The sequence below is a fragment of the Pyrus communis genome, chromosome 6 (genome assembly GCF_963583255.1).
Source record: "Pyrus communis chromosome 6, drPyrComm1.1, whole genome shotgun sequence".
NCBI lineage: Eukaryota > Viridiplantae > Streptophyta > Magnoliopsida > Rosales > Rosaceae > Pyrus > Pyrus communis.
In genome coordinates, this window is record NC_084808.1 from 29,429,266 (window position 1) to 29,455,441 (window position 26,176).

The following is a 26,176-nucleotide window of genomic DNA, read 5'->3' on the forward strand; positions in this document are numbered from 1 at the left end:
ATTATTTCTATAAAAAAAATCAATATAAAATGTTGACGTGACTTAACCGTGACCATATAAATAGGAGGAAATAGAAAATGTGTGGAATGAGAAGGGCAGATAATCCAGGTCCAATTTCAATACCCATTCGAGCCGAGCCAAGTAAACACTCATGTCATTTGTAATTATGTTGGTAAGTGCTTTAGGCGACATAGCGACTTACGTGTTTGTTATTTTGTGACATGGATACGTAAGACACTATTAACTTCAACATCCATAATTTTTGTTTCGCAAAGTGGTTTCGTTTCTGTTGCAATTTGGAAAACCGGACTTCGCTGCCTTTTGGAAGCGGTAAGTCTTAAACTGGCTGTTTACCCCTTCACGGTTCCCGCAAGGGCAGTGCCACTCACACACAATCATTTTTAGTTCTCACTCGTCTTTATTTTCGATCATAAGATCGAATGAATTGAAGAGTGTAAGAGGTAGAAATGAGTGTGTGAATAACACTTTCCTTCTCACAACCGATGAAATTACTTTTTTCTTAATCGGAATCCAAATTCGTCAAAAACAAAATGTGAAAGGCCAATATTACCCTTTTCTGGTGCAATCCAAACTTGATGGTGCAAATTGTAATTTACCCAAAGAACAAATAAATTAAGCAAATTGACAACATTACCCTTCTCTTGTTGATGATACTTACATTTGAGTACTTGCTGACTTTTATAGACTTGAGCCAAATCAAGTGTGTACGTTTTTACATTAGCATGGACATACATTTGCAGAAAGTGATTCCAATATCAATAGCACCAACCCCAACACCAAAATGACGACGGTATGTGACCGGTTTTGCGAATATACTCTGCTTGATGCTCTGCTTTTGCTGCTTGCTGGTTTCTCTTGGCCTCTGCCGCAGCTCGCTTTTCTTGAGCTTTATGTCTTGCAGCTGCTAACTTGTTCATAAGCTTACCATGAGCGTGTCCTCTTATCCTTTCAACCTCGACCTGGAAGCAACGACTGTCTGCTTCAATAAACTGTAAAGGTTCCAAGAGAAAGCATAGATTTACAAGTTCAATGTTTTTACGGTTTTCTATGTTTACAAGACGTGTACACTCTTTTCAAGTATCCGAGCAAACAAGTAACCAATTAACAAGACATATGTGATAAAGAACTACGTGGCCCGCAGAACTCAACCTGATACAAGGCTGGCCTGCTGTTCATTTTTTTAGTTGTGACAACAAAGACCTAAAGCTCTCACACAACACAATGACCACATGCCCATATCGCATTGTGTCATAATGAGCAGGTACTATAGGGTTTTTCGGGAAAACCCGAAGAAGTCCTAGAGAGTACATTCTTCATTAGGACCCACCCTCTTGCAGTTTAGAATGGTCAGTGTTTATGTTCCAGGTAACATTGGCTAATCTTAAATTTTGGATGATCAGTCCAGCCCGGCTGGCCAAAATTGGATATTGTTTTGATGTCTAACAAGAGTTTGTAAATTACCCTATAGATTTTTTCTCAAAAATAAGAAAAAGAGAGAAAATATGATATTTGGAACACAGAATGGCTGGCACAAGAAGCTTTCTAACAGAGAGCAACTTAAGGTACCTCGATTTTCCTCATCTCAGCTTCTGTTTTCGCTTTCTGATGGTTTTCCCAAGCTTGAATTTTCATCTCTTCACGCTTGAACCTGGATAATTGCATGGCCACATGATCACTCCACAATTTGAAAATGCAGCATAAATATCAATGTGTCCCTAAAAATCGAGTGTCATCATCTAACAGTCCAGTTACAGTAGTACGAGATGGATACTGTATTAAAAATAAAAAAATTTAAAAAAAAAACAAAAGAAGGTGGCATGAACTAACCTAGCCATATACTTGGCTTTCTCGGATTCCTCCCATGCTGCTGCACGTGTCTCAATAACACTTGTACCCGGCTGTTCTTCCGGTACAGTTTTCTGTGATGCGGATGCATCCTTATCCTCCTCTTTGCTAGCCCAAGCAGCGATGTTCATCTTACCCAGCTGCATCCCAAGAACCATTATCTCTCTCCTAGTTTTCATTTGTAACTCCTTTTCAGACAACTCCTTGTTAGTATTTTGATCAATCGGAGATGAAGCGGGTGCAGCTTTGCTAGGAGTTGATGGACTTGAATTATTAGGACTGCGAATTGGTGTTGTTGCCCCCACGGGAGTTCCAGTCCCGGAGGGTTCCTGACTAGCAATAGGTGTCATCTCTGTCCCCATATCTCTCATTGACACCGACCTTGCTGTTGAAGGAGGAGGAATAAATGTTGTTGTTCCATGAAAGGCTGTAGAAGAATCATGCTGGCTAAGATTGACTGCGAAATCATATGCAAATTGTGCAGCTAGTTAATTCCAAGTTGTCGTCTAAAGCTCACTTTGTAAAGTACTGCACATGAAAGTTAATTTACAAGAAGGCAGGAAGATCTGTGAGTGTTATAAACAATTATAAAAGCAGTTTCTTTCTGATAGGCCTCACTTAACAATATGAAATAACACGAGAACAAACCCATCGTTCTTCAAATCATTTCCCACACCAGACTCCCTAAAGGACAAGATGGACACCGACTCAGTTCCTATTGGGAATGGATTTCTATAATAAAATGGTATGTATCAAAATGTTGTACTGAAGAGATTGACTGTTAAAATGTTCAAGCGTTGAATGAAATTTCCCACTGAAAGTGTAAAAAAACATTCTAGAACACCGAATTGAGTGAAATTCCCGCTATGCACGAGCTTGATTTACAGTGCTGAAAGTCAATAAATAAGGATGCAGTTATGAAACAAGAAGAAAACCACATTCTTACTTGCCAACTCTCCGACAGAGTTCTCAACCATGAGCACCGACTTGCCATATGAATCAGCAATGGGGTATGGATCAGGCTCCCAACTTACACACTTCTGCCCCCCACTTTCCATCTTAGGTTGGCTTGTGTCAATTCGTTTCGTATCAGGTTCTTCAAAAATATCTACTTTTTGATCTGGAACTTCAACAACAACCTTTGTGCTACTGCTTGATTGTCTACTCCCATAACCAAAGCTACCCACCTTTCGCAATCCAACTCCTTGCGCACCCTGCATTTGAACCTGTCCCATCTTTGGCCGGTTCGAAGTTGGGCTCGCTATCCACTTCTGCGCATCATCCCATTTGGACGGCGCTGGTTTGGAGAACGGGGCAAGAAGCACCCTTTGTGGAGCACACTCTGCCTTCTGAAACTCAAACATGGATGCGGACACACTCATAGCATCGCACCCACTACCATAATCTAAAGAAGGGTCTTCTTGGTTCCTAATTCTTGAATTGACTAATGTGCTATCCTTCAATCGCTGGTCGCTACCCATCTCCGGGCCTAATGAGTCAGCAGCATTCGAAGTCGAGCATTTGGGAAGAACACTCACAACATCTACATCTTTGCAGTTATCAGATGCACCACCCTCTGCAAGAATCCAGTCAAACATCGAAAGGGTAAGACCATCAAGAATAAATTTCACTAATTCTGATCTGTTGACCACAAAGTATCATTTTTTTTATCATTTTTTTTTTTTAAGTTTAATTAGGCTAGCACTCGGCTACAAGCAATGGTTAACTACTTTCTGTTTGTTTCCCAAGAAAACTGAGGAAAATTGAAAAGAAAATACGAAATTTGACTACTTTCTGCTAAACCGGAATCGCCACAGACCCAGTAGCTAGCTTAATTCAAAGACCAAGAAATATAAGATTCAAATAATGACTGATTAATTTAAAAGGGAAAATAAAGAGCTAACCAGCTTGATCATCAAAGTCAGGAGGCTGAGATCTCAGAGTGAATGCAGATTCAGTATCTTCATTCTCCTTCCTCTTCTTCTCTACTCCCAGTAGCATACTCCTCTGCTTACCTGGGGAAAATCCCCCACCGCCCACCTGCACTTTCAAATCCCCAATAAGCGATCCGATAAACTAAAAAATGGGTCTTTGTTTTTGTACCCAAAAAATGAGAAAGCTAAAAACTTTGAAGCAAGTTCGTGAAATTGACGGATAAAGAATGATGGGTTTTGGAGAAAAAAGAAAGAAAATGTTCGAGTTTTGCACATTAAATTTGAAAACGATGGAATGTGAGAGGCACCTGAGGCTTTTGGATCCTTTCGTAATCCATGGAAATGTGAGGGTGACAAGATCATGCAAATTCAACGCGTTGGTGTAGAATTTCACTCAATCATTCTCTCCCTTCCCCTCTCTCTCTAGGAGGAAGGAGGAAACGAATGAATGAATGCGCGGGCGAGTGAGTTTGCTTTTGCTTGTTTTGAGGAAATTGAGAGTTGCAGAGAGAGAGAGGGCCGTACACAGATTGCAGTGAGTGAGGGAAGGAAGGAAAGTCACGTCGCAGTCAGTCGGTCTCACTCACTTTCGCAGGGACTATTTATGTTTGCAGACAACGTAAGGCTTTGGACCCGCTGAACCTGAAAGTACAGTTTTAAGATGCGTTTGTTTGTTGAATCGGATTGAATTAGTTTCAGAAATTAAATTGAATTGATTTAGACTGTACTAAACTATATAGTAATATTTTATATTATTTAATGTATATATAATAATATTTTATATTATTTATGAATTATTATTATTATTTCAAAAATCTCATTCTACACTTCAGTGTATTTTTCTTTCCAATTATAAAAAATTTAGAATGTCAAATGAGATTTTTGAAATGCTAATAATAATTTTCTATTATTTAATGCATATTTATTATTAATTCACCTTTTACTTTTGTACTCTTGAGAAGCTGAAAGACTACCCCTCTCGAAGTTTTTTTTTCCCCATTTCTTCCTTCCTCCCTCTTTTTCTTGCAAAACGTAGGTGTAAAGCTCATTACAAATCCTTCAATACAAGCTCATCATTTTCACCCCTCTTACCGACATTAAGCATCTCCACCTTAAAGGGTGTTGCAGAAGAGTGCTTGCAGACGATGCAGCGTGCAGACGATGCAGTGGGCAAACGTAGAATGTTTGGGGACAGGACTAGCAATCCCATACATATTAGGGGTCCTCGATAAGACTACCTAGTGGAAGACTTAATCGGTGCAAGTCCGACTTAGTCTCATTATGATAATCCTTGTTCGTATCAAACACCGAGTAGCAATCTCAGCTAAGCCAATCCAATCCAAGGAAGTTTAGTGAGAGAAAACAAACGCCCCCTTAGTCTTTTAGCTTCTCAACCCTGCTTTATTTGGTTTGACACAACACGAGAAATAACTCAGACAAAAAATACAAGAAAATCTCTCACAAGAACTCCTTGGATTATTTATAAGGTTATAAATAATTTGGGCGTGGGTTTGGTCTTTTCCTCCTTCTTCTCTCCTTCTAAGTTCTAACAACTAAAAATTTGATTCACTAACACTATTGTTTATTATTTTTATTGTATATTTCGACTACTAGTTTAATCGAGAACTTTTATATAAAATTTCATACTTAATAGACAATTAGGTTAGAAATAATGTCAATATTAATAGATAATGGTAAAACGGCACTCTAAATGATGCATAAAAGTAATGAAACATTACATTTTCACGGAAAAGAAAGAGAATAACATCTTTCTAGTTTCTCTCTAGAAAATTTCTCTCTTTACTGAAACCCTAAACACCAACCCAATATTCTCTTTCACCGCTGGTTCGAGCCTTTGGCTTAGGTGCAGCGACAACCCACCCTTCTTTTCTTCTCCTTCCTTTTTTCTCGCAGCACGCTACACCCTCCCATTTTTCCTCCTTTTTCCCTCCCATCTCCTCTATTCTTTCCCTCTTTTATTCCTTTCCCTTCTCTTCTGCATTTTCCTCCCCTCCCATCTCCTATGCCCATTCTATCTTACAACTTCCCACCCCTTTTTCCTTCTTATTTATCGTCTTCCTTGAGCATGGTCTCAATAACCCAAAGCTTGTTTTAGATTTGGGCTTCATGCTCTTTAACCGACGTTTTTCACCTTTTTTACTGCTATCTGTTTGTTACTTTTGCTTCCTCTCTCCTCTTTAGCCGTGATATTCAATCACCACCTTATCACATGCTCGGATATGTGGGTTACAATCTGAAATTGGGTATCAAATCCATTTCCCTCTCTCACTTCCCCTCCCCCAATCGGCATGCTGTATTCCCCTTGAGACCAAGTATTATGTGGCCTTCATCCAGTGGCAAAGCCAGAATTTTTAAATAATAGGGTCATAATATCAACTAAAAAAGCTTCATTGAGCTACTTCATCAAGCACCTAGTAAGCACTTGCTAATTCCTGTCAACATATGCCGAAAATTTATGCCAACATATGTCGACAACTACTATTATTTGTAGCTTGTAGATGGTGGGTGCATGATACTGTGGAGTAATATTGAAGGTTGCCAAGGCTTTTTAACTAAGGTATTTCATCGAGCACATGGTGTGCACAATAGATCGCACAAGAAAAGAGAAAATGAAGACAAATGTGATAGAACAAGTAGAAGAATGAGGTTGTAATTTAGTTTGTCTTAGCTGTTTATAAGGGTCATATACAATACACAAACAAATTTACATGAAGTTTTTTAAGTTATTGGGGTCAAGGGTAACCAATGATTCCATGTTGGCTCCGCCACTGCCTCTATCACAGTAAAGATATTTTACATACTCCTTAGCCTTATTTTCTATCCATATGATACTTTCTTTGTATATATTTGCAGGGATTTGTGAAAGGGATTTGAATATGATATCTACTTTCTCAGTTCAGAGTTTGACTTTCTTTGAGGATATGGCAGCAACGGCAGTTTGGTCTATGCTGCATCATATGCCTACATGCCTAATTTTGTGTGAACCTGTTGTATCTTGAGTTACAGTTATTGCTTGAGCTTTTTACCTTACCTACTGTTTCTCACGAGAGACCTTTTGGTCTCTCTTTCTTGTACTAATTAAGTACATTCGTTTGAAAAAAAAAAATGGAAAAGAAAGAATTCGAGACATCAACACAAATGATTTCGTCAAATGGTTTATGCATTGAATTAATGTGCAAAACACTCTTCAGATGACAATCACACTCATACGTAGTATGTATGGGGATAGCCCTCTTTGGTTATTTTATGGTTTTGTTTTTGGGGTATGTGATCCTTAAAATTAATGAGATTCACCGACTTTTTGGACTCATCACATACTTTAAACAATTAGTTTATTTCACACGTGTTTATTCACATATTATCATTACAAAACAGGTCTCTTTTTAAAATTTCATTCCATACCCACATTTTTTATAGAAACGGATCCATCACTCTAGTTTTACATAATTTTTTACACAAGTTTTATTTCCTCTATATATTATTTAGGTCTTTCTTTTAAAGTTACGTCTACTAAAAATTACTCAATCTCTTATGACCGTTTGATTAAAGCTTTAGTTTCTTTTAGTAGAATCGTATTTGTTCATTTATTTCACCACAGATAAACGTCTTAATAGTTTCAGATTTGTCTAATTTTTTATAAGAATAATTTATGAATGATGTTATAAAAGATTGACGGTTCAGACCATTAGTATACATTAAAAAAACGAGCACCAAAAAATATTTGTGTAAAAAAAGCAGTGCAACGAATCCGCCTTACATATAAATGGATAAGAATCACAATATGGAGGTGACAATCCGTTAAGCGTTTACAATTTTCCGCTGTGAATATAACCGGAATGAAAAGACAGAAGGACCAAATAAATCGAATTTCGATAAAAAAGCCCTGCAAGCCCATAAGTGTAAGAAGCCCAACAACCCCGTTACCCACACCTCCGCTTCGGGCTCGAATTCTCCTATTTTTGCCGGCCGTTTTGTTATTTCTAATTTCTCCAAGGAAAAAAAAAAAACAAAGAACAAAACACATTGGCGATCGAATTTAAATTGGTTTGGATTTCTTTCTTTCTTGTTCGCTTTCTTGCGGAGCGATTCCAAAATCGTTTCTCAATTCTCAGACAATCTCTTCGGTTTTAGGATTCAGAAAAGCGAGTAATAATTGTATGATTACGTATTAATATAAGCAATAAATAGGTAAAAAAAATTAAAGAAAAATAAAGTAGGAATTGGTGGGGTTCGTATGGCGCGTAGCGGAGGCGGCGGCGGCGGCGTCGGGGTGGTGGAGTCGGCGGTGATAGCTTACAACATGAGAGACGCATCGAGTTGGTGGCACGACATCAATACCTCCTCTATTTGGCAAGACCGCATACTTCATGCCCTTGCTATTCTCTACGGCCTCGTCGCCGTCGTTGCCCTGGTATTTATCTCAATCTCTATGTATATCTTTATCTATTTCTATGTACTCTATATATTTGTGTGTGTGTGTGTGTGTATGTATATATCTGTTATCTGTGTGTGACAATTTTATTTGTTTAGCTGAATTCTGAATCTTGAATGCTAAGATTTGTAGTTTTCGTTTGGTTGCTTCGAATTTGAAGGAAAAAAATTCAGCTAGTACTTTGGAGTTGTGTGTGTGTTTATGTTTTAATTCTATAATGTACTGTTATTAATTTCAAGATTAATGCAGAGATTTGGTGAAGATTTATATGTTAATTTGGTATTTATATTCATACTAGGTTCAATTGATTCGGATACAATTGAGAGTGCCGGAGTACGGTTGGACCACACAGAAAGTCTTCCACTTTCTTAATTTCGTTGTCAATGGAGGTTTGTATCTTATTTGTCGCGGCTGGTGCATTTTCGGGATTTTAATTGCATTCATGATTTGTTTTGTGTGCAAGTGTTTACTTATTTTTGTGTGCATGTAGTTCGATCGGCTGTGTTTGTTTTCTGCCGGCAAGTGCAGAAGCTGCATCCGGAGGTTGAATTCCCGTCGGTGCCATTTTCTTAAGTTTAGTTGATTTTAGTAGATGTTAAGTTATTTTTTGTGTTTTCTTGTCAGATTGTCCAACATATCTTGCTTGATATGCCGAGTCTTGCTTTCTTCACAACCTATGCACTCTTGGTTCTGTTCTGGGCCGAAATTTACTATCAGGTTATATTTCATTTCAAATACTCTTATGTATATGATTTCTTTTGTGGGAGTGGTGTTGGACTAAGGCGGTTTGATTATGACCCTTATGTGTAAATTGAACAGGCACGTGCTGTTTCTACAGATGGACTGAGGCCAAGCTTCTTGACTATCAATGCTGTGGTTTATGTGATTCAGGTGAAATTTCTACTCCACTGTGTCACTTTAAGTCCCGACAAAGGGGAGCTTTTGGAGTTGGATTCTTCTGCATGGAAGCAAGTCATGGTTTCTGAATAGAGCACAACGTTCATCTTATTTTTCTTTTTGCCATATTTTTTTATTGTTTCTTTTGTTCACTTATATGTAGAATTTTTTATTATACATAGGACCCTGTAAACAATGCAGTTGAAAGGTTTCTGAAGAAACCTTCCGCATATTTACACAAAATCTCTTTCATGAATATGGTTCCTAAGAACCTTTTGTTGGTGTATATTGATGAAAAAATAGTTGCAACCAGATGTCATTCGAGCAATCAAAACTGATAGATATGTGCGATGGGGTCAAAGGGCTCAGAGAAAGATAAAGTAATTTGGACAAAGTTACTAAGTTTGGAAGGATAAGAGATATTTAACAGGAGTGGCATGTTAGGGTTTTAGAATTTCTTTATGCTTTAACTTACGGCTGACTGGAAGCACCCAAAGGGGTTTAGCGAGTTTTTTTATTAGATATTTTAAAATGCAAGAAAGTAGATAAAGGTAGCAGGGTGATGATTTTGTTAGGTGTGTGCACAGTTTATGCTTTGACCTACAATTGACTGGAAGCACCCAAGGGGTGTATGGTTTTGTTAAATGTCATGCTGGCTAGGAATATCGTGATGTAACTCATTTGTGCTGGATAAGGAAAAACTGCTCCTCTGTGCACGTGCATATTGTTTGGAATTGACCTTTCCTCAAGGTCCTTGCTAATGAACTCATTAACTAATTATCTTCACATTGTACTAATATTATTCCAAGATGGAAAGGTGATCGAGACCATGCTGTATCTATATTTTCCATAATGGGAAATAAAACTAAAGTTGAAACACTTTCCATTCCTTCTATTTTCCTATACTTGCATATTCTATAACGGAATCATTCCTCTCTCTCTCTCTCTCTCTGTGACATAGTGCAAACGATGATCATCTTCCTCACATCTTTGTGGACACACACGCATGCACACACATATATACATATATCATTTAATCTCCTACTCACCTTTTTGTCTTGCTAAGTTCAGCTTCATCTTTGCCACTCATTATGTCAAATACAGTTTAAAAGAGTTTTCTGCTCATTTCCACCTATGTATGAATTGGATTGAAACTCTTTGAAAAATATATCAAAAATATTGGTCTTGATGAATTCAATATTTCAGATATTATAGTAGAAGTTTGGGGATTGTTTTACTGGATAGTGGAGAGAATGTGTACGGGTACCTATTTAAAGTAGGACCGTTGGCTACTTTTTGGATATTCATTGTAGTTGGTATGGTACTGATTACGCTTATTGTAGTACATCTCTGTCTGCACAGTTCTATGTATATTGCTAGTTAATAATGTGAAGTATCTGGGGAGTTGCTTGTTTACATGTTGGGAATGCTACATCTAATAGTATATTTGTTTCGGTTTACTTGTTACAGATTGCTATGTGGCTGATATTATGGTGGAAGCCTATCCCAGTTCTCTTCATCTTATCTAAGATGTTCTTTGCAGGTATTTTTTTTCACTAAGTACATATAGTATTTGAAGATTTGTAGTTTATCTCGATAATCTGTTATTCTAAGACATATTCTTGCAGGCGTGTCCTTATTTGCAGCCCTTGGGTTTCTTCTATATGGTGGAAGGTAATTGATCTGCATTTGGTTGTTTGCCGGTTTTTCTGACATGAAATGCTACATTTTCAAAATCGCATTGTCCTGTGTACGTCTGAAATAAAAAGGAAATAAAGTGTAACAAAAAGTAAAATTGAAATTCACTTGCCTTCACATAAGTTTACTTGTTAGAATCATATTCATACTGTGTTTGGCTCTACATGACCAACATCACACGTCAGGACCTTTAAGACACATAGGAGATGTGGCCTAAGTTAAGTAGGTATGATGTTCTTGCCAGCGTTGTGTAGCCCAGAAAAGCAAATAATTCAAACAAATAAGCACTATCCTGAACCTTCACGAACAACTATAGTTTCATAAATGCATCATATTTAATGGATCTGTAGAACTTTGTCATATTGCCTTGTGTTTCTTATTTGTTGCTGCCACTGAATTTAGGTTGTACAGTTGTACTAGAAAAAAACAGTTCTACTTCTCTCTCACTCCCTCTCACTCCCTCTATACTTTGATTGTTTCTAAATTTTTTGTCCTTTAGGGAGGAGATTTCTTCTCAAATAGTGTTAAGATAGGTTGGCTCTCATGAAGTTTGAATGATTTTTTATGGGCATCTGTAAGATGGGTGAGGGATAAAATGTCTGTGTTGTACCATCCCCTTTATGTGATGGAATGTCATTACTTCCAGAAGATTAGTATCTTGTACATGCTATAATTAATCTTACTATGTCAAAGTTACGCATAAAGTATTAATTCAGTAGCAGTTACCTTAGCTGTTGCATATGTTCATCTGGGAGAGTATTTGGTAATATAACACCAGTCCTCTGATTATGGGCAATCTTCTAATGCTTTTGTTTCTGGCAGACTCTTCTTGATGTTGCAGAGATTTCCTGTTGAATCAAAGGGACGACGTAAGAAGCTGCAGGAGGTAAAGACTTGAAAAAGATTGTTTTGAGGACCCCTAAATTCTCATCTGCAGATGTACTCACTTTCCTTTTGTTTTGTGACTTTTACAGGTTGGCTATGTGACAACCATATGTTTTACATGTTTCCTTGTCAGATGTGTAATGGTGAGTGCTTGAATTTTTTTTATGGATTCTACCTACTACTACTTGAATTGAGAACATTTGATGTCTTTAAATTGGTCGAAGTTTTAACATTCAAAATCACATAAATGGTACATATCATGTGCGTACACAAGTGTACGACCAAAAATTCTGATTGGATGTTAAAGCCTTAGTTGAATTGTATGCATCCGATTTATTGTTTCCGCACTTAAGCTTCCATTATTCTTCTCTTGTGCTACAGATGTGCTTCAATGCATTCGATAAAGCTGCAAACCTTGATGTTTTGAATCACCCGGTTCTAAACTTCATATATTACCTGGTAAGCATCTGGTTTATGTTTTTGTTGGCTAAATTAAGTCTTTTGGTCCATTCATTTGATCTTCAATTCTCGCCTTAAAATTTTCCTTGCGGCCTTGCGCTTTCTTTGCAGTTGGTGGAGATATTGCCTTCTTCTTTGGTTCTTTTCATTTTGAGGAAGTTGCCTCCAAAGCGTGGGATCACACAATATCATCCCATTCGCTGAGAGGATTTAGAAACATCCCGATGACAGAAACTGAAGAACGGACTTAGAAATACGCAACTTTTGAAACGCTTATCTACCCAATGGGGAGAACGAAATATTGGAAAGAGGCGGAAAAGGTGATGACTATGGGCTTTGAGGAGCAGCTTTATTGGATTCCGAGTGTTGGTTCTTAGCAGGGGGTGGTAGATTTGTTGAAAAGAAACGACCTTTAAAGGATTGTCAAATATGTAAGAATCATGACCTTTTATTTTGATTGTCTTGAATCAGACTGACTGGTGTTGCTCTGTTGTTTTAACAATCTCAGAAACTTAGAGTCATAGAATTTCATGTTTCATGAACTCCGGGTCGGTGTTTTCTGGACATTTGTATTTTTGGTGAGATGCAGAAATGTGCATTATGTGATAGTTTTGTATGCTTTGAACATAATGATTGTTGCAAAGGATGCATGGAAAGGTTTACATGTAGGAAATGATTTGATTCGGCAGAAGCGTCGTACCTGTTCTGGGACTGCAAGCTTCCTTTCATGGCGTAAACTTGTTGGTCGTCTTCAAAGGTTTATGGATTCTGGCTTTTAGGGGTTGCACCGCAAACTCTACGGCGACAGACGAGATGGGGTTTTATCATCTGGTTGAAGGTGGATGGTTGACTAAACGATGGAGGGCATTGGTTTCGCCCTCTACCGGTCCACTGGCCCGAAAATAAATTGAATGGTAGGTTTTCCCTCTCAATTTGCAAGTAGGTTTTGAATGGTAGTTAATGTCCATCGTGAGGAAAAAAGTGGAGAGTTTCCAACTTAGGTTCCTGTTTAAGGGCACTTAATGAGATTACTGAAACTTGTAGCCCTATTACTCGTGGGCTTAACCACATTGGCTAGAGTGACTGCGCTGACCCATAGCAAATTCTTTTTAAGATCTTAAAAAGCTTTGGAACTTGGCAGGGTTAAGTCATGCTGGCTCATACTCTTTGTTAGTTCCGCCGTCCCTAATTTGGCGGTGGTCTTTGCTCATTCGCCTGCTCTGTTCTTCCCATGTTTTGAGTTTCAATTTTGGACCGAAAGTTGGAGTTTGATTCCCAAAGCCGGAAAATTTCACCCTACGAGTGCTTAATCAGTGAGTTATTCTTGAAGCTAAGCTTTCTCCTATGCCTTCTTACTCTTAACTTACTCTTACTATGATTTATCGTGTTACAATGACTCATGTTTACCTTGATTCCATTCTACTTCTATTCGAAGTTAGAATCCGAAATAATAAACATGTCAGTAGTTTAAACACTCGTAGGGTGAAATTTCACCCTACGAGTACTTAATCAGTGAGTTATCCTTGTAGCTAAACTTCAACTTTCATGATTCGTCTATCCATCATTACGTAAATGAATGATGAATAAAACCGACCGAAGGCGTAGAGTCAAAGTTGGAGTACAAGAATCCGAACCCAAAAGTGAAACAAGATGCAGTTTGCTTTTACCGTTATATTTTGGCACAGCTTTCCTTTTATAGGTGATGGGTGGATCTGGAGGAGGGATTCTAAGTTAGTTGGGTAAAACATTGAATTTTATATCCCTAAACCCCATCTTTCTCTCTAACCTTTTCTCTAGTAGGAATGATGATCCTCTCTGGATCTTTTTTGTGAGGATCTGAAAAAATTTAAATTGTGTCTGTTTCTCATATATCGTGCGATCATAAATTATTTTAAATTTTTTATTAAAAATTAAACATAAACAGTAACTGACGAAAATTGGCAGCACAATATAGATGAACGAAAACAATTTGAAGATTTCTGAGATCCTCGCAAAGTAGGATTCTCGTTCCTCTAATAGTAGTTTTATTAGAAAAAGACAATTAATTTAGTATTAATTATATAATTAGAGACAGAGAGCAATGTTTGTCCTTTTGCATTTTCTCATGGAATAAGATTGATATTACAGCTAAGCTAAGCCTTCTGTTTTGTGTTTTGTGGGCTTCCCTTTCCTCTTTCTCTCTCTCTCTCTCTGTGCTGCCGTTGTTGACCATGACCCTTTGATTGAATATGTTCGTATCTACTTCAGCCGTCACAGTTGTGGCACGCTTCTATTTGTTTCCAAAGCAAAAGGATTTGGTTGTTAGCTTCAGCATTGGCTTTTTCCTTCGCTTCTTGTCGTGGTGAGCTCTCTTTCAGACCTTTTGACAAACAGATTGTGGGGAATTTTTGTAGTCAAAGTTGCAATCTTTTTGGACTGGAATTGTTCTTTTGAGTTTCTGCGAGTTGGGTTTCTCAGCTTTTGGTGTTTGTTAATTGGTTTTCTGTTTGATTTGCATACTTTGTTCCCGTTTCTGAGATTTTGGGTTCGTAGTAGTTTGTTTGGTGCTCATATTTCACCTGTTAATATAGCTGAATTGTTGGAATTTCGATTTGATTCCTGCACTCTGGGTAATTTGGATTGCTGGGCTGTTTAGAATCTACCCTTTGAAACTTGAGGGATGAAGGGAAAGTTTGGAACACCGGGAAATTACCTTGTGTTAAACACAGGGGATAGAATTCCTGCCATTGGACTTGGGACATGGCAGAGTGGCGGAGACCTTTGTGTTCAAGCCGTAAAAACGGCGTTATCGGTGGGTTACCGCCATATAGATTGTGCACATCTTTATGGTAATGAGATCGAAGTTGGGGAAGCATTAGCTGAAGCATTTAGGGGTTCACTGAAGAGGGAAGACGTTTTCTTGACTTCTAAGCTCTACTGCACAATGAATTCTCTCAATAAAATTGAGAATTATGTTCGAGATTCTCTTAAGAATCTTGGAGTTTCGTATTTGGATCTATATTTGATGCATTGGCCTGATAGCTCAGCATTTGGTGATGCTACTGATCCGCCTTCAAAGTCTGGGAGCGAGTATAGGCAATTCTTGAATCGGTCGAAGAAAGCATGGAAAGCTATGGAAGGTCTGGTTGAGATGGGTCTGGTGAGGGCTATTGGGGTCAGCAATTTCAGTGTTTCGCAAATCAAACAATTGCTTAAATTTGCAAAGATTGTACCCGCTGTCAATCAGGTTGGATTTCGTAGATCATTCTTGCTATTTTTAACAGCTCAGCATCAGAATTTGTCCTTTATAAGTAGTTCATATTGTTTGAATGATGCAATGGACTTCCATCTGTTTTTTCCTTTTCTGCTGCTTCTTTGATTACAATGTTGATCCATGGGCCTAATATGTTAGAGTAGACAAGTGGTTTAATCTAGTACCATTTTGATGAGGAAATTCATTGGATAAGTTGGCTTTTCAGCAACTATTTTGCTACAATCTACCAGCATGAACGAATCGTCTCATGCAATTTCTCCATTTTTTTGGTTCACATGGTAATTTGTAAGTGTTGAACGGTGGAATTCAATGCAACGTGAAGGAACATGCAGTAATATAACAAAATTGCATAACATAACCTGTATTGGAGCAGCCCATTTAGGTCCTGCTTGGGTATACATTGTAATGTGAAGTGCAGAAAATCATCATTTGAGTTGTGTTGAGAATTGGCCTACTAGCACAGTCTGGCTCGAAAAAACGAACTTAAAGACTTAATTTTTCCCTTTCACCGATCTTTGATATGTTAATAAATATTTTCACTGCACTGCATTTGTGCTCCAAAACTAGCTGAACTTGAATCTAATTTTATTGAAAAGAGACTGATTTGTAGGACTAACACCTCTCATGACTTTCTTTCTGATTCAATTTTGACATTGGAAACCAATTATATATCAAACTTGGTGCAGATTGCTCTAATGTTATTATCACATTTCCCAACTCTTTTCTATAGTGGCTGGATTTCGACGTTCATCTTTGCTAGATTTTAATTATTCTCACATCATCATTATTTCAATCTAGGTTGTTATGGTCTGGTCTTGAAGCTGCTCAATCTATGATATTATCACATAATTCAGGTTGCTTAATTGATTTATGATTGAATTTTTAGGTGGAGTTGCACCCCTTTTGGAGGCAAGATGAACTTGTAAAGTTCTGTCAATTGAAAGGTATTCATGTGTCTGCTCACACACCCTTAGGAGTCCCAACTTCTACTCCTGGACCATCTGATAGCAGTTCAGGTGGGGAAGATGAACCTGGAACTCCTCGCATATCATTCAGGAGGTCAAGGTCTGTGCATGGTCCTATGCTGAAAATATCAACAGTTGCAGAGATAGCAGACCGACACAGAAAAACACCTGAGCAGGTACCTTACATTCCACAGTCCTTTTTTCTCTCCATACTATTCATGTCATCCAAGCTATGTACCAGAAATGGAGGTACCAACATAATTTGCAGATCATTGTGATTTCAAGACCCATATCAGAGTAGGCTTCTATAAATTTTCCCAAAGTCCGAAAGGTCTGGAGTGGTTCCCTCATTGAATTAAGACCACAATCATATACTGAATCAACATTAGTTTCTCTTCGGTCTTCTTCACCCCACCAGTAACTTTATGCTATATTTGCTATTGTTAATGTACTAAGGAATGTTATACGCTAAACAGAAACTACACAAAAATACTTATTTAAAGAGAGAGATTATCCTGGTGTTGGTAACTTGTTATGCTTGGTCCTCCAGTGATATGCTATCTTAATCTAGTCGTGGCACATTTATGTTTAGAAATGAGGTGAGGTCTGTACGTGTTTGGAAGTTATAGTTTCGCTAGTGATTTGCACTACACATGAGCCAGTATTTTGTGATTGGCGTTTTTCAACATTTTACTTTCCATCTTTAGATTCTGCAAGCATGGTTATGTTAGGGATGGAAACCAGTGTCTTATTCATTTGTGCTTATGATTTTAGTAACACATTGGTATCTGTTTCAGGTTATTTTGCGTTGGGGGCTGCAAAGAGGAACCAGTGTGCTGCCTTGTAGTCTGAAGCCTGATAGGATTAGAAAAAACATAGACATCTTCAGTTGGTCTCTATCAGATGATGAGTGGAACCGCTTGAACCAGATCGAGCCCCAGGTATGCTTGTTTGGAAATGGTCCTTTGAATAATCTTTCGAAGAGTGGGTTTATGTCTGGAAGTGGTCCACTTCAAGCTGTGCATGAGATGGAAGATGACATGGAATCCAATGCCTGATACGCCGATAGATAATAGTATCCTCCTCCTCGTCCTCCTCCTCATACAATGTGCCATTTTTGTTCAAAGAAGTGATCATCTTATAATATGTGTGCCCATTGTTTGCAAGATTTCTTGTTTGTGGATGCTTAGTAGAAAGTCGAACAGACATTATCAATTCAAGTGCCAAATATTACTTCTGTTTTCAACAAACATGAGTGATTCAATCTCTTCTTCTTTTATTTTGTTGTTCTTTGACATGTATCTATGAAATCAGATTTCGATGTGTCGTGGTCTTTTGGTCATTCTATGACGTTCTTCCTCTCGTGAATGAAAGCTCGCATTCGCAGGCCACCGATTGTGCGCCTTGGTATTGTTTTGTGGTTTTATCTACAGCCATGCCCATGAGAATATTCATGTAGACAAATTTCTCAAATCACACTCGATCATAACTGACATTATTGGTCTTGCTCACCAACTTCGACTTGTACGTTATTTTCTTGAGAATGAAGAAAATGGTGTTCTGAATCGCCGCCGACGGAATAGACTTGCAGCCATCATGCTCATGGCGAAAATGAATTGAACATCATGTATGTGAACGTGAGAGATGCTGCTTACTTTTAGGTTTCTAGTCAAAACTAAAACTCAAAATGCAAGCGAGATGGAACAAGATTTGGTCCATCTCCGCTACCGTCCTCCTTTCTGACTAACACCAAATTTAATAGAGACTAAAATTGGTGGTTTTGTAGACTTTTCTTGCATAAATTGATGTCGATGTGAACGGATTTGGGAAAATGCACGATGTGCAATTGTCAATCGGCCACGTCCAACAATTTCAAACGGTGGACAAATGTTTTTAGAAAACTTTAACGAAAAGTTTACGGTACTGTTTATTTTAACGAAAAATCATATTTTTACACTAAAAAATCAATCTTGGTATCATTCATTTTACCCTTTATTTTATCCTTAACATTAAAACTCAAAATTTTCAAGTCATTTTCATTAGTTTTCCTATGTTTTGTTTGAATTCTAAATGTTATTGCTTCTGCAAGCACTAAAAGTACGTTTGGAAAACCAAAATCACTTTCTACTACGTTTGACATAAAATTTTGGGGTCGGCTTGTAGTTACAAAATCGCTTATCTAGAGAAGCACCTGTTATGTTCTTTTTTACGTGTTGATATAAAAGCACTATTAGGTAAAGGCGCATGTGAACACAAGTGTTTCGTATAGAAACAATCCCGCACAGCCTATGCACTCAGTAAAGTCAATTCACTGAACACAAAAGGAAGGTATTTTAATAAAGTTGAGGTATATTGGACTTCACACATGAGACAACCTACTCTGATAAAGTAAAGAAAGTTGAAAATCCATAATAAAACCAACTGACAATACGGAGAGTAGCTCAATTACTTACAAGTACATGCAAGGTCCATTTTTTACTCGATGTGGAATTCATACTCTCGACAATAAAGAACATCAACCTCTGAAAAATATGAACTAACCACAACACAAAAGACTCGGAACCTTTATTTTATACATTCATCTCTTCAAAATCTAAAACTGAGATGCAAATCCTTACAACCGTTGCTGTTACTCATGCCGCACAGCGACAATACGAAACCATTTATGTCGAGGATACACGTTCACAACAAAAACCAACTTTGAGAATGCAAAAACAACAATTTATAGATCAGGAGATACAACTTCTTATACAAGTAAGATATCTTTGCTGTACAACCAGGGTTTCCCTGGCTTCATTATCTGAAAACAATGCTAGACTTTCTTGGTGTTGATGTTGTCGAGCCACGAAACTAGCTGCTGCGTTGAAGGCCTCACTTTCGGGCATCCGCTTAAACAGAGGCATGCAATCTCAAAAACACACAAGAGTTCCTCATCGTGCTGCTTGTCACAAATGAAAGGATCAAACACCTCGCTTTCCCTCTTTTCCCTCTTCATCTGAAATGCCCACGAGATCAAATCCCGACTTCCTTTTGGCTTGCACATATCCATCGGCCTTCTTCCAGTGAGCAGCTCCAAAAGAACAACCCCGAAACTGTACACATCGCCCTTGTAAGTAGCAACAGAGGCTTGGCCGTACTCAGGAGGGATGTAGCCTAATGTCCCAACAAGATCAGTTGTTACCTGAGTATCATACGGATCTATCAGCCTTGCAAGACCAAAATCCGCTAAGTGCGCTTTAAAATTCCCATCCAAAAGGATGTTGCTTGACTTTATATCCCGATGAAGGATGTGGGGCTCGCATGACTGGTGCAAATAAGCAAGCCCTCTCGCCGCCCCTTGAGCAATCTGAAGCCTCGCATTCCAATCTAGAGAGGTCGGACCATCAATTTTCTCATGTAACCAGTAATCTAGACTACCATTCTCCATGTAAGAATATATCAAAAGCCTGTCACTTTTATACTTACAATACCCCTGAAGATGTACAAGATTTGGATGCTGAGCTCTAGACAAGGTTTCAACTTCAGCACGGAATTCTCTGTCCATCTGGCCACAGTCACCAGAAAGCCGCTTGATAGCAACCTTCTTACCATCAGGAAGGCTGGCCTTGTAAACCAGACCAAAACCCCCACAACCGATGATATTTGCTTGGTCGAAATTGTTGGTAGATTGTAGAAGGTCATCAATAGAGAGCTCTTTATTGGCATCCTTGTTTTGGAACAGAACCACTAGTTTTGACCCGGATTCTTCCAAATCCTTCTCGTTGGTATCGTGGTCCTCTCTTTCAGGATCAACCTCTCTCCGGCTATGTACCCGCACCAAAATTGTGTACATGAGCGCAAGAACAAGTGCTGTTCCAAATACAATTCCGACAGCTATACCAACAATAACTCCTCTATTTTTTCTTGATTTGCTGGTATTCCCAAGAGGATAATGCTTCTTTGATGAACATGGGGACGCATGGTCGCCGCAAAGATTATTCCCTTCAAAGCTTGAATTTGGGAAGGTCCCAAACTGAACTCCTGTAGGGATCACCCCGTACAACTGATTGTCCGCAACATTAAACTTGGACAAGAAGCTAAGCTTAACCAACGAAGGCGGGATTGTACCTGAAAGCTTGTTATGAGACAAATCCAGAGTCTCTAAGCTGGTCATACCAGATAAAGTACTCGGTATTGGTCCTGAGAGATTGTTGCACTTCAGATCCAAAACATGAAGCAATTTCAGTTTCCCAAACTCTGGCCAGATTGGTCCGCTAAGATTATTGTTACTAAGTTCCAGCGTCGGTGGAAAGCTCCACACTTGATTGTACTGCAACCCTCGTGCACTTACATTCCTCTTCATGAACATAGGGAAATCAGGGGAAGGTTCCTCAATGGAGATCCTCCCACTAATGAGGCTCGGTAGTCCAGTTAAGCTTCTAGGGATTTCCCCCGTAAAAGAATTATTCGACAGGTCCAAGTAGAAAAGACTGCTAAAATTGCCAAACCAGACTGGAATTGTTCCTTGCAATTGGTTCCACGATATATCCAACAATTGCAATCTGCTGCTAGTACTCAACCATTGAGGTATTACACCTGTGAGCCTACAGTTTGCAATAATAAGAACCTTCAACTTTTCAAAATGAAGGGTCGGATCAGCAGGAAATTCTTCGCCACGGAAGTTCAAGGTGAGAACCAAAGTAGTCAGGTTCTGGCACTGCTGTAAAATTTGTAAGGCAGAAGAGATATTGGAAAGGCTGGAATTTGACAGCGAGAGGTAAGAGAGGCTAGGGAAACTCTTGAAGCTTTCTGGTATTTCGCCTGTGAGGTTGTTACGGGCAAGATTGACATTATTCAAATGTCGACAAGAGGGAAGATTGGAGGGAATAGGCCCATCAAACTGATTGGAACCGAGATCAAGAGAGGTCAAATTAGTCATTGCCGAACAATTAAGATCAATTGTGCCCTGCAATGAATTGTTTCTCAAATTAAGCAAAGAGATGGTCGAGGAACTCGACAAGGAAGGGGGTATCCGACCACCAAACCGATTTGAATGAAGTACAAGATTCTGTAATCTTCCAAGGCTGTGGAAAACATCTGGGATGGTTCCTGAAAATTCATTAGTTGAGATATCCAAACGAACAAGATTAATGAGGTTACTGAATTCTTCGCTGAGCACCCCGGAAAGCTTGTTATCTTGAATGTTCAACTGGGTTAGGTTTCGCAGACGAAATAGACCTTCGGGCACACCGCCATTGAAATTATTCATGCCTAGACAGAGGTCCTCCAAGGAAGTACAATTGCCAAGACCTGGTGGGAGGTTACCAGAGAAGTAGTTCACAGCCAACTTCAGTGCTCGAAGCTGAGTAGACTTGTCACAGATGCTAGCCGGAAGGGTACCATTCAAAAAGTTTTGTGAAATTTCAAGGAACTGGATTGAAGGCAATTCGATATCGAAAGGAATGGGGCCGGAAAAATCATTAGAGCTCAAGTCTAAGAACTCTAAATTCGGCAAATGGAAAAGTGAAATTGGAAGCGAGTGTTTGAGGAAATTTTGAGAGAGATTGAGGGTTCTAAGCTGGTCCAAAGTGCCTAAAGATGCAGAGAGATTTCCCACTAGCCTTCTCTTTGGAAGCTCCAACTTAACCACTCTATAAGTATCAATGGAATCGTTTAATCCGAGAGAGGAAGAAGAATTGCAAGTGATGCCTGCCCATTTGCAGCAATCAGGTGAGAAATTGCTACCCCACCCATCAATCATAGAATCTATACCGTTCATGAAATCCTCCAGTGCCTTCAAATCGTTTGGATTGCATGTCAGGTTTTGAGAGCTCGAAACCCGAGCTTGTAAGCAAAACCCAACAACAAAAATGAAAACCCAGAAATCTTGAACACCCATTTCACAGAAACACACCCTCTGGAAGAGAGAGAGAGAGAGAGGAGAGAGAATGTACAATCAAGTAGCAGTAGCAGCAAAACCCTTGCCAAGAACCAAACTTTCTGAGGTGGGTTTTCTTGTATCAAACATAATGTCTGAGAAATGAAGCAAAAATACAAGAAAACAAAACGAAAATTAATCAAAATTCAAAGAAATAAAGCAGAAACGTAATAAAAAGAGAGAGTGAAAAGACGAACCTGACAGATAAAGAGAGAGCAATGGATTTGCTTTTGAGCCTTTTGACTTCAAAGAAACATGGTTTCTGGTATGAATCAATTGAAGGAATGAATCAAAGTTTTCATGTTTTGTATGTTTTTTTTTTTTCAGTTGCGGTTCTTCTTCTCCTCGCCGATTTTTCTCTCTTCAATTTACGGCTGCGAGCGAGGATTCTTCTATTTTTCAGACAGTATTTATAATCTTATGTGAAAGAATAAAGTTGTTACCGGTAAAAGCCGGTCAATTGCAATGAAAGTAGGTTTGGCTACGGACAGCGATGAGAGATTTTTAGTACATCTGGTCTACTCAGGTGTTATAATACGATCATTTAGAAATTTGAAAAAATAAAATTTAACTGATTTATTATGATATTTATTGTACTGAATTGTGTTTTCAGCATATTGAAAAAAATTTCAACAGCGAAAGTAGAGGATAGAGAGTCAACGAGTTGGTCGCTACATTTGCACTTAGATATTTTATTTTATTTTAATTTTGAGTTTTATGTAATTTTGCTTTAAATTTATTTTTGCTCCATATCATTAAAATAATTCTATCCGATTTATTCAAGGACACTAAAACCGTGTTTTTAAAAGGGGAATTTTTTTTAGTAGTGGTCTCAAGTTGAAATATATAATAAACGAAACCAAAGTCAAAGATGGAGATTCGGGAAAATGATTTTCTCTACAAAATTAATAAATGGATTTTCAACAATGGTCAAACGTTCAGCTTGTACAATTTGACATTCGAGAGCAAGTCGGCAAATTTTAGGAATAAGATTGAAACTGAAACCATCCTTGACTTACACCAAAGAATGTGGTATGAGTTGTAATAAGAGTTAAGAGATACGTACAGGCTGAAAGTAACATGATAGTTGAATTAGTAGGATTAAGGGTTCAATTTTCAAACAAGTACGTATATTGGGATCAACGTGGTTTCAAGATCATTCAGAGTTTGAGAAATATACACGTGAATGTCTTATGAGCACTCTTCAAACGTTGGGTATAGGTTTCTTTTGTGTCCATCAAATATTCGATGTAATGTCTACTAACATATGTCGGCAACACTATGTTTTTATCTAAAAAAATTTACCCTTACCACGAAATCCCTCAATGACAGGGTTCCAAATCCGCCACCGCATATGTTTTTATTAATATTCTTCTTAAGGTTAGGTGAACGATGGAGGTTTTTAGTTTGTATAAACTAGAGGTTTGAACTCCATGGATTGTCAAACCATGCATGTTTGATCCCAAGTATGAAGAAATCGAATCGCCGTGGACCGACCGCAGTTCAAGACTCCTTCTTCTGGATTTCCAATATATTTTAGATTATTTATTTTTATTTTACTGAATTTGTGGTCCCTATTATTCAGTAATATAAATATTTACACATAATTTATTTATAAAAGTCTGTGGGACTCAGAATAGTCAAATATGCATGCATGTCTGAAATCTCAAACGCTTATCTTCAAACAAATAAAAAAACAACGTCACTAAAAACTCACAAGGGTCAAATATGAACAGCAGGGTTGGACCATATAGGGAAGGTTGGGGGAATAATTTGTGCAGATCTTGTGGGGCAGGGCGGAGCCAACAACAAGGGATCAAAATGATCTGTGACCCATTTTGCCATTTTATCATGCTACTTTAACGGATGTTGTTGTTGCATATTAAATATTAGTTTACCTTTAAAATTTAAGTTTGTACTTAATTTAAATTCTTTTTCGTTTTAGATTAGCTTTATTTTTCTTTTCATCCCTCTTATTGCAGTACAGTCTTCATTTCCACTTCTTATTTAATAAACTTTTTTTTTTGGCTTTAACTTATATTTTAAACTTTACTTTTTAGCTCATAATCGGGTTTCTAAGTTTGTGCAATGTTTTTTCAATCTCTCTATTGAATTTAGCGTCTTTCAATTTTTATGCAAATTACTCAAATTTCTCATGTTTTGCGTTCAACTTAACTATGCATGTGAGAGGCCCTCACACACATGAAATCTTAACTTTGTCACTGTTGTGCATGCATTTAATTAAGCTCAAAAAAATTAAAGACACTATGTTCTAATAAACATCAAAACTTCAACCGTAACAATTGAGTAGACAAATGCAGATCGATCCTGTGAAATTATGGCTCAAATAAATAAGCACAGAAAATACAAATAAATTATAGCTCTTTGAAAAAGGAAATTCGAACCTTTTTATCCTTAGGAAGACGCATGCATGATAGATCTTGTGAATGATGATAGATGTCACATGTATTATATGTCCAATTCACAACTGGTCACATGTGTCTGTCTCATATGTAATGTCATCTTATCGTAATTTCAATTCACACACAAAAGTGGAAAGAGCTGTACTGCCCAAAACTGATATTTCATGCTGCAAGTAGAGTATGTCGATTGAGGATGCATGCATGTAGAGTACGTATTTTCGGTTAACAAAATTGCTCTAACACAAGGCAGAATGAAAGATGACGTCGCTATTTAATTGCCAATTAGTTTTATAGTGGAATTTAACTTTTTTTTTTTATAGTATAAGAGTAAGTTGTCTCACAAGTGAAGTCCAACGGGCGTAAGCGCTGCACATCATCCGAGTTGTGTTGTTCATGTATTAGGCTTAGAAATTTTCCACAAGTGAAGGAGAGTGTCGAGAATGAGTTTCACATTAACAAGAGAAAGACCTTATATGTGATGTTGGACTACACTCTATTTTGCTAATTGGTTATATAGTGAAATCCAACTTTCTTCAGTTTGAAATCACTTTTCTATATTTCAAATAATTTAGTGTAAAAATGGCTTCTATGAAAAGTCATCTGGCTAGCTATGCGCTCAATTTATACAACATGTATGTATAGGAAGCCTTTAAGGGAATGGATCCCCATTTTAAAAAAAAATAGGAACATCCTATTGACAGTTAGATTTGACTTTAATGAAATCCTATGGTTGAGATTTTGTGGCTTGTGATTTAATTTCAACCACAGAATTTCATTAAAGTCAAATCTAATAATCAAGAGGAGTATCTTTTTTTTTTTTTTTTTTAAATATGAGGATCTTTTCCCTTAAAAGGCCTGTGTACGTATAAGTGTACCTGTTTGTGTTGAATTAGACCTTCTCTCTTCAACCCTAATACCAACATCCTCCTCCCAAATAATTAATTAATTTCCAACCCTAGATTGGACAATGTATATTGATAATTCGTGGCATGTCTACCCTTTTTCTGTGGGATCATCCTCCAGTCCTCCTCATGGTGGTGCTACTACTAATTTAAGTACCTACAAGTTTCAACCAACAAACTCATATACTTTTTGTGAGAAAGTTGAGCCTGTACAAGGAGTAGGATTTCTCTCCTCCAAATCTTCTTTTTTTTTCTTTCACTCATATTTGAAGGGAAGTGAATCTTACTTCATCTAACAATTGTTTTTCACTAGTCTTGTAGACTTACTCCAAATCGACTCATTACACGTGATACATATGGCAAAATGACACGTGGCGTTTCGTTAAATTGTGTGCCTACTGCCAACAGAACGTCTGCAAAATTTTTAATTCATTATTTTGTTTTGGGATGAAACCTATTGCTTGCTATTGTCGTGAGAGATCATGGTCATTAATAGTGGTATGGACATATATAATTGACTTGCG

The 26,176-nt window shown here is 37.9% G+C and overlaps 4 protein-coding genes across 7 annotated transcripts; 2 read left to right on the plus strand and 2 right to left on the minus strand.

Annotated features, from left to right (window-relative positions):
• Positions 1-662: 662 nt before the first annotated feature.
• On the minus strand, positions 663-13,005 carry LOC137735897 (uncharacterized). Of its 3 annotated transcripts, XM_068475249.1 has the most exons (8): positions 12,893-13,005; positions 11,575-11,696; positions 4,109-4,442; positions 3,771-3,906; positions 2,813-3,442; positions 1,849-2,323; positions 1,588-1,669; positions 663-980 (listed from the first exon to the last, which is right to left on the minus strand). In XM_068475249.1, exons 3-8 carry the CDS (start codon positions 4,136-4,138, stop codon positions 777-779), a joined length of 1,557 nt encoding a protein of 518 aa, XP_068331350.1. In that variant the 5' UTR covers positions 4,139-4,442; positions 11,575-11,696; positions 12,893-13,005; the 3' UTR covers positions 663-776. The 3 variants fall into 3 exon arrangements, 2 of the variants coding, with proteins under 2 accessions (XP_068331350.1, XP_068331351.1); XM_068475250.1 differs by lacking the exon at positions 12,893-13,005 and having other exon boundaries at positions 11,575-11,730; XR_011068743.1 differs by lacking the exons at positions 663-980; positions 1,588-1,669; positions 1,849-2,323; ... (1 more) ...; positions 3,771-3,906; positions 4,109-4,442 and adding an exon at positions 10,769-10,906.
• Positions 7,820-12,808, plus strand: LOC137735899 (tobamovirus multiplication protein 3-like). Its single transcript, XM_068475251.1, has 11 exons — positions 7,820-8,232; positions 8,552-8,642; positions 8,744-8,796; positions 8,878-8,970; positions 9,073-9,144; positions 10,621-10,693; positions 10,779-10,824; positions 11,671-11,734; positions 11,823-11,876; positions 12,115-12,192; positions 12,304-12,808. The coding sequence occupies exons 1-11, from the start codon at positions 8,056-8,058 to the stop codon at positions 12,394-12,396; spliced, it is 894 nt and encodes a 297-aa protein (XP_068331352.1). The 5' UTR covers positions 7,820-8,055; the 3' UTR covers positions 12,397-12,808.
• Positions 13,006-13,222: 217 nt separating the features above from the next.
• LOC137735900 (aldo-keto reductase family 4 member C10-like) lies at positions 13,223-17,674 on the plus strand. Its single transcript, XM_068475252.1, has 5 exons — positions 13,223-13,505; positions 14,440-14,533; positions 14,763-15,418; positions 16,332-16,586; positions 17,208-17,674. Exons 3-5 carry the CDS (start codon positions 14,852-14,854, stop codon positions 17,466-17,468), a joined length of 1,083 nt encoding a protein of 360 aa, XP_068331353.1. The 5' UTR covers positions 13,223-13,505; positions 14,440-14,533; positions 14,763-14,851; the 3' UTR covers positions 17,469-17,674.
• Positions 17,675-18,822: 1,148 nt separating this feature from the next.
• On the minus strand, positions 18,823-22,694 carry LOC137737202 (phytosulfokine receptor 1-like). Of its 2 annotated transcripts, XM_068476613.1 has the most exons (3): positions 22,525-22,694; positions 20,518-22,422; positions 18,823-20,430 (listed from the first exon to the last, which is right to left on the minus strand). In XM_068476613.1, exons 2-3 carry the CDS (start codon positions 22,286-22,288, stop codon positions 19,223-19,225), a joined length of 2,979 nt encoding a protein of 992 aa, XP_068332714.1. In that variant the 5' UTR covers positions 22,289-22,422; positions 22,525-22,694; the 3' UTR covers positions 18,823-19,222. The 2 variants fall into 2 exon arrangements, with proteins under 2 accessions (XP_068332714.1, XP_068332713.1); XM_068476612.1 differs by having other exon boundaries at positions 18,823-22,422.
• Positions 22,695-26,176: the final 3,482 nt, after the last annotated feature.